General features: G+C 30.1%; 1 protein-coding gene across 1 annotated transcript; it reads left to right on the top strand.

The window, feature by feature from the left end:
• The first annotated feature begins 8,799 nt into the window (after window positions 1–8,799).
• Window positions 8,800–12,523, top strand: LOC107940670 (F-box protein SKIP24). Its single transcript, XM_016874104.2, has 5 exons — window positions 8,800–9,269; window positions 9,356–9,529; window positions 10,132–10,294; window positions 10,390–10,532; window positions 11,919–12,523. Exons 1-5 carry the CDS (start codon window positions 9,046–9,048, stop codon window positions 11,923–11,925), a joined length of 711 nt encoding a protein of 236 aa, XP_016729593.1. The 5' UTR covers window positions 8,800–9,045; the 3' UTR covers window positions 11,926–12,523.
• Window positions 12,524–13,250: the final 727 nt, after the last annotated feature.

Raw genomic sequence — 13,250 nt, 5'->3', positions numbered from 1 at the left:
ATTTTTTATGATTTTCCAAAGTCAGAATAGGGGAACCCAAATTCATTATGACCTTGTCTAATAAAACTTATTATATCTCACAATTTACAATTCCATTACTTATTCCGTTTCTTCTATGAGAAACCAGACTTAATAATCTTTAATTCTATATTTTTTTATCCTCTAATTCAATTTCCACAATTTATGCTTATTTTTCAAAGTTAGCCTACTGCTGCTATCCAAACAGCAAGCAATTTTGGCTTTTCACCGAATCCCATTTTTTGTGTTTCAGGTACACACCTGGTTTTGTTTGATGCTAAAACAGTCCCCGAGCACTCCAAAACATATAATTGAACAAATAACACTAATTTAATCTCACATAACGTGATCCCAAATCGAACTCGTATCGAGATTTTAACCCATAACCGACTAAACCTTACCTTCAACTGATGAATAGTAATTCCCACACAAACTAAGACTTCGATTGGTGATTACGAGCCCTTGAATCCTCCCCTAATTAGCATAACCAAAACACGTAAGAAGAAATTTAACAAACAGAGATAAATCACTTATCTAAAGCTTACCGAACGATCACAGACAAACGTGAAGTGACACGAGGCAGAGTGGGAAAAGAAAAATCAAGAAGATGAAGGGTGAAAGAGAGCAGAAATTCGGCAATAATGAAGAGAAAAATGGCAAGAGGGTGGAGGGATTTTGGGGAAAGTAAAAAAAAAAACAGAATATTTGATAACCACCCCAATCCCTTATTTCTATCCATCAAACTCCCCACTAAATCCACTACTCAGATTTTTAGTCCATCTCAAACTCTCCTAGAGGCACGAGCAAAAATAATGCCCAAGCCAAGATTTGAACATACCTCCTTCACACCAACACTCCACTTATCCACCAAACTAACAAGCCCATTCTATTAATTATTTGTCAACTTTTACTTAAAAGCCTACTGACCAAAGATAGGGCTTATTCATAAAAATACCAAAATTTGCCCAAGTCCTAGCTTGAACTTGGGACCTCCCAAACACACCCAGAACACATAACCACTAAAGCAGACAGATGTTTTGTATCACACATTCACAATACCCAAAATTAAAATTTTAGGGCATTACAAGTAATACCGTAACATGTGTTTCATACCACATGTGCATTATACGAGCAATATGGATAACTAAAGAATTGATCTATGCTTCAAAGTTGTGTGAGACCCATGAGCAAATATGATCTCTATTTAGTACCCCTATGACCTTTGACTGTTTCTTGAAGTTTTCATTCAATGTTATCTATCTTAGAATGCTACCAATGATCATAAATGATTCGATCTAACAGGACATATAAATAATAGCTGGATTGGAAAAGAGAGATATGAGAAAAGGCAAGATCATTTTTAGTGTCTCATTTAGTTGTATTAATTGATTGACCAATTGTGTTTTATATTATAGACACAATTATGAATTCAAAAGTATATTATAATACTTTATAAAAGAGAAACTTGAATAAATGAATCTAGGGTGTTGCATGCTTGCTCATCTTAAATTTTCGAGCTACTATATATCTAACATTTGTATAGTGGCCAACTCTTGAAGTTATAAAGTATGATAGTCGTATGACCTATTTTCTTGTATAAAATATGTAGAGAAGAGGTATCGATTTCTTCAAATTCATTATAAGAATATTATCCCCGTTATATGCAAGTAAGAAATGTTCAAAAAGTTAGGTAGAGTACGCTTAGAATGGGTGAAACCCAATCCATTTGGAATTAAAATAAAACTACCGAATAGTTAAAAAAGAATTCAAAAGAGAAGTTATAAATAAATAACTTCGACACTTCGCTATTTATATATATAACTACTATAGTTAGGGGTGTTCAATCGGTTAATTGACCAGTTAACCTACTCGAACTATCATTAATCGAATTAACCAACCCTTTTAAACTCTTAACCGTTAACCGAATCAAAATCTTTTCAAAAAAATTAACTGAACCGAACTTTTTTGGTTATCGGTTAACCGAATTAACCAAAAATTTATTTATTATTTTTAGTTAAAACAAGTATAAAACATATAAAAAATTAACCGACTTAACCGACCGATTAATTTATATTTTCAAAAAATTAACTGAACTAACCGAATACTTATATATTATAATATTATTTATTAAATTCGGCTAATTCGGTTAACTGACCGATTTTGAACCGAATTAACCGTTAACCGAATTTTTAAAAAATTATTAACCGACCTTCGACCGAATTAATTTAATTAACCGACCGATTAACCGAATTAATTCAGTTTTACCCAAAATTTACATACCCTAACTATGGCAATTTAAAAAAAAATAATAGAAGGAAAAAGGCCATGCGGCTTAAAAAAAAAAGCATTCTACTATATTGAAAGGCAGTCGGCCATTTCTAAGAAAAAATGACTTTTCGTCATTATTCGTTTTTTAAACACATCCATCATGGTATTTTTGCCATTTAGATTATTTGAATATAAAGATAAACAAAATTTTCTTACATGATAAAAAAATTTATGGGGAGAAAAGTGAACAATATTCATTATGTGACAATCGCATTGAACAATCTTGTAAGTTTATTAATTTAGGGTGGGTTTAGACGGGCGATTGGGTACGGTGCGTTTAGCTTATTTTTTGTCTCACGCTACAGTATCTAATCTCATCGCCACCGTTGTTTTTACACTAACCGCAAGTAAACGCACCGCCCATCCAAACTCACCCTTAATTTTACATTTGTTTTTATGTAATAGATTATTACACATAATACTCTTCAATTATATTATTAAATTTTCCATTTTAATGTTTTTATTCAAGCAATCTATCACATTTATAAATAAAAATATTAATTTTACTAAAATATTTTGTTAAATAAATTTACTTGAAAAGAAGATTTATCATACTTATCAATAAGAATTTTGATTCTATTCAAAGATTATAAATTTATATAATAAGTAAAAAATATTTTTGTATTGAATTACTTTATATTTAAATTATTATATTTTCATTAACCAAAAAACTAAAACTAAAAAAAATTATTTTATTTTAGTTTAAATAAAAATAATAATTATTTAGATGATAAGTAACTTCATATTTCATATAAAATTTTATAAATAATAAAATAACATAATATGTTTTGTTTATCTATACTATTATTTAAGTTTCTGATTGAGTTGGTGTCACTTTGAATTAGGTCACCAACTCAGTTAGGAAAATTACAATATATCTTTCTTTAATCAAAATAAGTTATATTATTTGAGGGTACCTTAGTCTTTTTACTTAAAAAATGCATATGATAAGATTTGAACACGAACTAATTATATTAGTAAAATCTTTAATTTACTACTCAACTGAAACTTTATTTTAATATTTTTATACATATCAATTTTATTATACATTTTGATATTTTTTTTAATTTACCACTCAACTGGAGCTTATATAATATTCTTTACTCACATGTATTTGCATATATCATTTCTTTTGACTCACAATTTATCTATACTAATTTGAGCTGATTTTAATTATATATTGATGGGCGTCGAAACCTTCAAATATAAATTCTTACACTCTAACTTAATTAAATAGTAGTATAGAGTAATAGGGTCGATCCCACAATGACTAGATTACTAATTTTCCTATTTTCGTGACCAAATTTTTTAGTCTAGGCAGCTGTCGTGCCCTCGATCTATGCGTGCAAAACTATAAAATTAATGAAAAAGGGGGAATTTAGTTTATAGGGGAAATAAAATAAATAAATGCGTAATATAATAAAACGTAAACATATTTGAGATTGCAAAATTAAATTAAGCGAATAAAATAAATTGATAAATAAAATATATTAAAACTAAGCCTTAGCATCGGTATTCTCCAAACTCGAACCAATCATTGAAAAGATGATTTTTCCCTTCCAATCAATAAGTTGGTTATAGCAATCAAGGACGCCTCAAACCACCAGTTTTTCCTCTTGTAGTCAGTTCCGATACGACCTGCAAATTGACCCTTGTCAAATTTCTAACCACATGACACGTGCCCGTAATTTAAGACTTCAACATCTTTACAATTTGAAAAGCCCAACTCAAATCAACGGCCTCAACTACATGGGCCATTTAAATTTGATCACTATCTCCCCTTGACGGAATCCGATTAGCTTTTTCCAATTGAACATGCCAATTTGTTCGCAGGATTTTGAATACAGCACGGCCGACTCAACTTCCCAACTGTACGTCAAACGATTCTAACCCACGCACGCTTTTTGAATTGAAATCAAATCAACTTTAAGGGACAAATTTGTATCATCCCATATACCGGGGAGATAGCGAATATTGAATTGTAAAGTATTTAGTGTGGATTCATATCTCACGATTATTTTGTCGAAGCGATAACCGGACTAAGGCTAAGGGCTAAGGCTAAAGGGACTTAGTTAAACATGAAATGAATCATGCTGAATGGTGCATAGAAATGGTTTTAATTGAAATTGTGGAAAGTGGAAAGGGGAAAGGAATTGGAAGGCAAATAAGCCAATATGTTGAAAATGAAAAAAAATGAATAAATGGCAGATTACAAAGCTACTGACGCAGAAAAGAAATGAAAGAAAGAAAATAGTTAATTCCAAAAGAAGAAAATGGTTAATTCCAAAAGGTAAGTGTGTTCCCAAGTGTTATCAACACTAGATATTTATACACATTTTTCATGCTAAATTTAACATGTTTATCCTAAGATAATATCAACTAAAAATAAATCAAAATGTAAACTAAAGATCAAATTTAAACTAATTACAGGATTTTGACAATATCAAAAATAATTTGATATTTATCCAGCCAATATTTTTTATCTTCAATCCTTCAATCTTTATCCAGCCAACTTCAAATCTTCAATTTTTCAATCTACCCCTCCTTTTTGTTTTTTGTTCCAATTTAGCCCATTTTTGTATGATTTTGAATTTTAGCACACCAACTTCATTCCTGATAAGAAAAACTCAAGTTTAGTAGCATCTTATTCGATAATTAGCCCAAAATAAATACATTAAAAACACAAATTTATCTTGCTATCATGTACATATGCATATGTCGTATTATCATTAGTTTTAGACCATATGTTACATTATTTATTGTAATTTTACTATTTATACATTGAAATTTTCACACAAATGCAATTTCTACTTTCATACGTGTGATAGGTATATTAGTATTAATTATATATTATCTATGAACTATTATGGTTAATTTACAGATTATTAAGAAAATAAAATGAAACTGAATAGTGAAAAGTTTAATTTACAAAATATCAAAATTTTAGGGTAAACTATACTATTAGTCACTAAAATATGGGTAGTTTTCGTTTTGGACACATAACTAAATAAAGTTACAATTTGGTCACTAAAGTATTTGAAATTATTTTTTGGGTCACCCAACTGTTAAGTGGCATTTTTTAGTCGGTATAACAATAATTTTGGTTCTATGCTTTTATATTATTTTGTCAATTTGACCCTGATTCTATATAAAAATTATAAAAAAGCTCAATTATTTAAAAAATAGAAAATTATACATAAAAATTCTAGAAAAATAAAATCTCGAAAATGTTGTTGTTAAAAAACTAATATGTATGGGAAATATAGAAAATTATCATTTAATAGAATCCAATACAAACTAAAAACATAACAAAACAAAATATAAAAAAAAAGGTCATTACATGCTTCCTTAGTGTTTCTCGAAACCAAATAAATTATATCTTCAATTCAAGTTCCATGACCTTGAAGAATATCTAGAACTCATATTATAAAGGCTTATGAAATTGACTCTAATGCCAATTTTTAGCTAAAAAATTTAAAAATATATCATAAAATTTCCTTTTATAGACTCAATTCAGATTCTTAATTCATTTAAATTAATTTTCGAAACACAAATTGTAAAAACAAATTATATTGAAATTCTTTTAATAACGAAAAAGTAATGTCAAGAAACATAAGAGGTAAAAAACAAAGAACCAATAATTTAGATTAATGTTTTTATTTTTTTTATGTTTTTTAAAGAATATGTATAATATATTTCTATGCAAATAATGCAAATAATATAGAGGTAAAACAATTTTTCCTCACTTTATCGATTTTAGAAATTTTTATCTACTCTTATTTTTATTTAATTTATATAATTTTCTAAATTTGTAAAAAAGTATTTCAATGTTTTATCAGTTTACATATAGACAGGGTCAAATTGGCAGAAAGTATAAAAATAAAGAACTAAAATTAGTATTATACCAACTAAAAAGTGTCACTTAATAGTCAGGTGACAAAAAATAATTTCAAAAATTTTAGTGGTCAAATTGTAACTTTTTTAATTAAGTGAGCAAAACAAAAACTTACCCTAGTTTAATGGTGTAGTTTACCCTTTTTTATAATTTATAAATTATTTAATCATGATTAGGAAATTTTTTATTAGCACTATATTTGAATTATTAAAATAATTTATATATTTTAATTATATTTATTAATTATTCTTTTGAATAATTTTTTTATTAATTATATTAAACATTTTTTTGATATTTATATAAAAGTAAAATTATATTGTAACCTTGACACAAATACTTTAATAAAAAATATTAATCTACTACATATTATTTTAATTGTTCCAAAATTTTGAATTATAATTTTTAATTTTTATATTATTATTTTTTGAATTATGAGATAAATTAATAAATAACATTCAATCTTCCAAATAACAAATTAAATAATAATTAAAAATTAAAGTCGTTTGCTTCTTTTGTTTTGTTTTACATGGCGGTGGTGGTACTAGAATCTCTTTCTTTTTTTCTTTTCATTCACTCCATGTGCTTTCTCTTTTTTCAATTTGCAGGTCTATTTTATTGGTATCTTTGTTGCCTTTACAAGTTGTGATGAACATATAGCTGTGTTTGTCGTTGCTGAAACATTACCGATCACCCACAGTTTCTCTTGAAAAGTGAGTGGCTTTTCATCAACTTCTTAATATATTTTTGTTCTGAGAGTATTTTAGAATAATAAATGATTTTACGAGTCGGTTTGGACCCGTATTGTCTTTGAGTTTCATATATTTTTGTTTAGGGTAAATTACACCAACAGTCACTCAACTTTGAAATAGCTGACAAAACAGTCACTTTGGTTTCATTTCAGTCACTCAACTTTAGAAAAATGAAAAAACTATCACTAACATTATTGAAAAGTGACAAATCAGTCACTTATTAACATTTTTATTACTGTTTTAATGGGACTGCTGATGTGGCAAGTTAACTAGCTGATGTGGCCAGTTAACTTGCCACATTGGACAAGTAGTCAAAGGGTCAAAAAAATGATTGGTGAGGAGTAAAAAGAAGAATAAAAGGAATGAAGAAGAAGAAGAGGAGAAGAAGGGAAAATGGAAGTTGTTCAATCTTTTTCTCAATCTCTGAAAGCCAAAGGGAGGGCTAAAGTGGTGGAAACAGAAAAGGCAAAAAAAAAGCCTATCTTTCCCGTTTTGCAAATCAATGGCAAAAAACCCTAAAATCAACTCCCCAATCAAGCTACCTCCTCCAATAAGAAAAGGTTCCAACATTAAAAAAAAAAAACACAAAACCAGATCCTGCAAATAAGAAAGAAAAAAAGGAGAGCACACAAATTACAACCAAAACCCATGCCGAACAAAAACTCAGAAATCCAAACTCTTAACAGTGCACAAACGCAAAAACCAATCACATTCAAGATCAAAATAGAGCCTTTTTTTGTGTTATGCTTTTTCGTATTTTAATTCGAAACCCAAAACAAAGAGAAAAAAATATCTTTATTTTATTAAAATTTTTACATAAATATGTGAGAAGAAGAGACTTCCATGACTTAGTGTTTCATTAGGTTTAAATTTCTCGCACCGAGAAGACTATGACTTCTCCAATCGATTAAAACCTTTATGAACATTTTTTGGGATTTTTCCCCCACAAAGGGAAAGAGAGAGCTTTGCTTGGTTTGAATTTGTTGTGAATGAAAGTTTTAGTTATGGTGTGAGAAGACATGGGAGAGAAGTGGGAAAGTAGAGGGATCTGGAAAATATTTTATGAAGATAAACAAATGAGAGCGGCAAGAGAGGAGGTGGAGAGTGTTTACAAAATTTTAAGGTTGGAAATGAATTTAAAGAGATTGAGAGAGAATAAAAGGTTTACATTGGTGCTGATAGGGCTGTTTTTCCTTTTATTCTTCTTCTTTAACTTCTTTTTTTTCTCTTCTTATTCTATTGCATAAACCCTAAATTGCTGCTGATAGGGTTGTTAAAATTGGTGCTAACCGGCCAGCTGGATGGTTAATGACACCAAGTAAGTTGTCATCTATCATGTCACTTTACCATTAAATCTGAAACGGAAAATGACAAAAAGGAATGTTTTGTCATTTTTCTAAAGTTGAGTGTTGAAATGAAACTAAGACGACTGTTTTGTTATTAACTCTAAAATTGAGTGACTGTTGGTATAATTTATCCTTTTTGTTTATCTTTTATTGTTTAATAAGACTTCACTCTTAAAAAGTTTTTTCTGCTATTATATCACTTTTTTTTGTCTTGCTTATATATGGAAAATTACATTTTAAGGATGGTTTTGTCATCGTCCAGGCTTGGTTCTTTTGCTTATTTTTACTCGCCACTATAGATCATCCGTGCTGATTTTCTTATCGTATTAAATGCTTGAATTTACTCCAAATATATTGTACTTAGATTGTGACAAAGTCGATTATGAAGATATTAATATTAATTTGAGACTGAGGTTGAAGTTAAAATCTTTGATATTTCGGTGGAGCTTGTTGTTGAATATGAAGGTTTATTTTATTATTATTTTTCTCAGATTATATTATTTCATCTATTTTGAATTTTCCTAACCCCGTAAAATCTCATAAAAAGCATTCTAGGCGGCGAGTTGATGCAAGCTTATAACAATCGAGTTTTGGTAAAGAAGAGCAATCCGGATCTTCTAGAATCAATTTCAGAAAGCATTTAATTAAACCGGATCGTTACCGCCTAAAAAAGATCAACCAGGAAAAAAGAAAAGAAAAGAGAGGAAAAATGAGTTGGAAGAACGAACTACCGGACGAGCTATGGAGAAAAATACTTGAAATCGGAATCAAAGCCTCAAATTTTACTTTTAAAGATCTTTGTTGCGTTTCAATCTGCAGCAGACGCCTCCATCGTTTATCCAACGAGGACTTACTCTGGTCCCACTTGATCTCCGTTGATTTCCCCAATCAAACATCATCATCTTCCTCCGCCAAATCCCTTTACAAAATCAGGTAAATTCTAAAGATAATTGAAAATTTTCTCACTTGAAATTTGTTTAAAAAATTTTGTTATTTTGTTTTGTTTTTGTTTTTGGCAGGTTTGAGAGGGAAAAAGAGAGGAAATTATGGGCTCATAAAAGGGCGGTGTTGAGGAAAGAGAGTCAGGTTTCGGAGCATTTAAGGAAACTTCGAGAAATTGAGGTTCGATTACGTGAAGAAAGAAATAAATTGAACTCTGCACTTTTGGAGTTGTCTAATTTACACAAGGTCAGGTAATAATATATTCTTCTTCTTCTTTTTTAGAGCTTCTGTTTTGATGCTCAGAAGAAAAGATTAAAGTAGAAATATTTGACCAACTACTCTGAGTTTTTCTGACATAATTTTAAGTTTTCTGTTTAAAACTGAATATATCGATCTAAATTACATAAGGTCAGGTAATGATTTCATTTTTTTTGTAGACTTTTCCCCATGCTTTTAATGTTTAATTTAAGGTTTTATTGCACAAAAGAAAAGAATAAGTTGATATATTTGAGGATTTAATCTCAGTTTTTCTGATATAATTTTAAATTTTGTTTGAAGTTCTAATTTTTCTGTTTAAACCAAAACAAACCGTCCTGGATATGTCTATGTTATTGACTTTTGTGATTAAAGGATTTTAGGAGGTCAGAGTGTTCTAATTACTAGTAATATGTTACACCTTCAATGGTTGAATTTAGTCATTTTCTTTTGTAACAAGAACGAATCTAGTTTTGGGTTGAAACCTCAGACACAAATAGAACACTTCGCATTTTTATTCTTCTTTCTTTAAATATATTTCGTGAATGCTACTTGTGAGTCCTCATTGGATTCAGTCTTTGGGCATTGGTTGTTTCAGTCAAGCGTCCGTGGCTTTGAATGTGTGGCAGCCCGAGGTTGTGCGTGGTAGGCAAAAGCAAATGGTTGAGCAATGTGTTGTACCGGTTGAATCTAGAGTTCATGCCCTAGATATGGAGGTTAAACTTTGCAACCAACAGCTACAAGTGTTTGATAAGGCTTATGTGAGTATTGATTTCTTATGGTTTGCTAACATGATTATTTAATAACTTTAAACTTGTGAACTACGTTTGATGTGTTTATGGTGTTTTAATGACAGAGAGACGAGAAGAGAAGGCTTGATACAGCTAAGGAAGAGTTGAAATCCATGAAATATCACCCTTTACGAGATTATACGCTATCAAGTACTGAAAACCAAGAAAATCGGAAAAAGAGGAAGAAGTTGAAAAACATGCATCAACTGTAAGATTCTTGTTTATCCCTACATCTAATAAAGCATCCAGACTGTTCTGGGGAAAAACAACCTTGTGGATATGTTAGGCTTGTATTGTAATCTTTGGCATGTTTTCTATGCTTCATTTTGTTCACGTACTTTTCATTCTAAAAATATTTTTGTGAGTTGTTTGTTTAAGATATTTTAGGGCTAAGATTCATATTTTCTGTCAGTTCTTCCTGCTCCAGGTTTGTTTCAAAGTAAGGGAGGAAAAGGAAAATGAACTTTCCGCGCTAAGCTTCATTTAGTTTCTCATAAATCATTTGATTGCTGTAATAGATTTCTTAGATCACAAACGTGTTAAGTCGTTTGAGTGAAGTAGTCCTCACTCCATAGTAGTGTGGTAAACATCATTTCTGCATTTCTCTTCTGCTCTTCCTGCATTTTGATGTATGTTAGGATAATCCGTATGACTTGCTTAACATTAATCCGATTAAATGCTTTAGCTTCATCCATTAGGTTTCAGAAGCCGGAAAACTTTCTTGCTTTCTAGTTAGAATCAAAAGAAAAATGGCAATAAGATATTCCCCTGAAGGTATATGCATTTGTTTCTAGGGTATGTGTCCCTTCGAGACAGTTTCAATCTATAATATTTGATCATATTTATGAAAAATAAAGTTGCAGGGGAACTGGTGACTGACAAGTGTGTGTACCTAGTGACTTCGTAGGAGAAATCTATGTTACTTGAATTGGGTACAAGTGTCGGGAACTGGTATTTGTTTGAGATGGGTTTGTTCCTTGTATTTGGAGAGTCTTTGGAAGATTGTATCCCCATACTCACGTTTGGATATGCAGCAGATATGGGTGTTGGACAATGATACTTAAAGAAAAAGGAAGACTTCCAGCAACCTAGTGAAAAATTAATTCCTCTCCATAAATCAAGAAGCTATTTTATGATGTTTCCAGTAGCACCATATAAAAATTAATGCCTCTGGGTAAATCTAGAAGCCATTTTAGGTAATCTCCTGAAGATGTTCCTCCTACAACTGGAACTAAATGGAGTCAGCTTTTGTGTCTGGAGTTTTTTTTAAAGTGCTGAAGTATAGTATTATTCTCCTTCTAAATGGAGTCTGCTTTTGTGTCTGGAGTATAAAGAGGTAAACCACTTATAGGGTAAAATTGTGTTCTTGTTGGATAAATCATATTTTGATTGTCTCCCAACCTGAAGCCAAAATAATTACTTCTTATTTGGTGGGTTAATGTTATTCTTCTGTTATATATCATTATTATTGTTTTGTCCTAAATCCATACTGCCTAGCTGTTATTCCAATAGTAAGTTGTTGATTTACTTTACTTACACAACTATAAATCCAGTTCTAAAGTAGAAACTAAAATGTTCTCATGATGTTTCACAGCTCCTGATAAACAAAAGGTAAAACAACATAGATGAGCATGTTTGCTGGATTGCTTTGCTGCTCGTACTGGCTCCCATCTTGGTATGTTGTATTGTGGCTTTTAGTTGTTTTGCGGTGCCAAAATGTGCGTGCCTTTTAGAGGCCTTTGAGTGGTACAATGTTTCATCAATTGTTAGAAATAATCTTCATTTAGAAGCCCTTTTTGTAAAACCAATTTGGTGGTCAGACTTTTTTAACTGTAAAACTGCATCATCTGGCTACAGTTAACTATGAGCCTTCGGGTCTTCCATGCTCTGGCCTTTAAGTTTCTGGCAAGGGTGTCGATTGCCCTGTCTACCTTCTAAGGGCCGTAGGATTCTGGAAACCACGAAAGGAAAATGAATAGGAAGAAGGAAATGTTGGGTTTCAAGCCAATAGAAAATTTGAGCTTTCCAATTGCTTGAACCGTTGGCTAAAGTTTTTACAGGTTTAGCTTTTGATTTTGACGGTTCGATTTATGATTTGATTGCTGTCCTTGCGGAACATTAATCTTAAGTCTTGACATTTGCAAGTTGAACAAGAAAGGATTGTTTCATATCGGTATATATTTTATTTTTAAATTTAAATCTTGTTATGTAATTTACTTTTTTTTTAAATAATGCGTAGTTTAGTAACATTTTTGTTCACATTTTTATCTGCCGTTATATAAAAAACTTTTCAATCAATAACTATTATTATACTAAAAATGATAATTTTCTTATAAAATAAAGAGATATGGAGAGAATAAAGAATAAAGAAAATATGAAAGCAATAAAGAATGTACTTTATTGATAAAAAGGGTAATTATAATGCTTCATTAGAGTTTATATATATAAAGCATAAAAGAAGTAGAGATCTAATTCTAACAATTATTAGAATTTAAAGTACACCAAAATTGTCTTGATCATGATGGACATTTATTTAATAAGATATTCATAACATTCTCTTTAGATGTTCATTGGTAGATAGCGTGTTTCGTTAAAACCTTATTAGGAAAAATCTTGTGGGATAAAAACCTAATTAAGGAAAAAGAGTACACAATTTATAATATGCATAATATGTTGCCTCATTAAAAATCTTATCAGGAAAACTCAATGGGACAATCTTGATTAAGGGAAAAAAAATATAATGCGTATTTACTCTCCTTCATAAAAACATCACATACTTTCTCATGTTTTACGTATTCAATCTTGAATATTAGTTTTTTAAATGACTATTTGAATGTATTGTTAAGCATTTATATCATTATTCTTTTGAAAATCATGAGTAAGGAAAATTTTGGGGAAACATATTTTGATATCTTTAGGAGTTTTA

The sequence above is a fragment of the Gossypium hirsutum genome, chromosome D13 (assembly GCF_007990345.1).
Source record: "Gossypium hirsutum isolate 1008001.06 chromosome D13, Gossypium_hirsutum_v2.1, whole genome shotgun sequence".
NCBI classification, from domain to species: domain Eukaryota; kingdom Viridiplantae; phylum Streptophyta; class Magnoliopsida; order Malvales; family Malvaceae; genus Gossypium; species Gossypium hirsutum.
The sequence above is the reverse complement of the archived record's forward strand: the minus strand, read 5'-3'. Positions and strand labels throughout refer to the sequence as shown.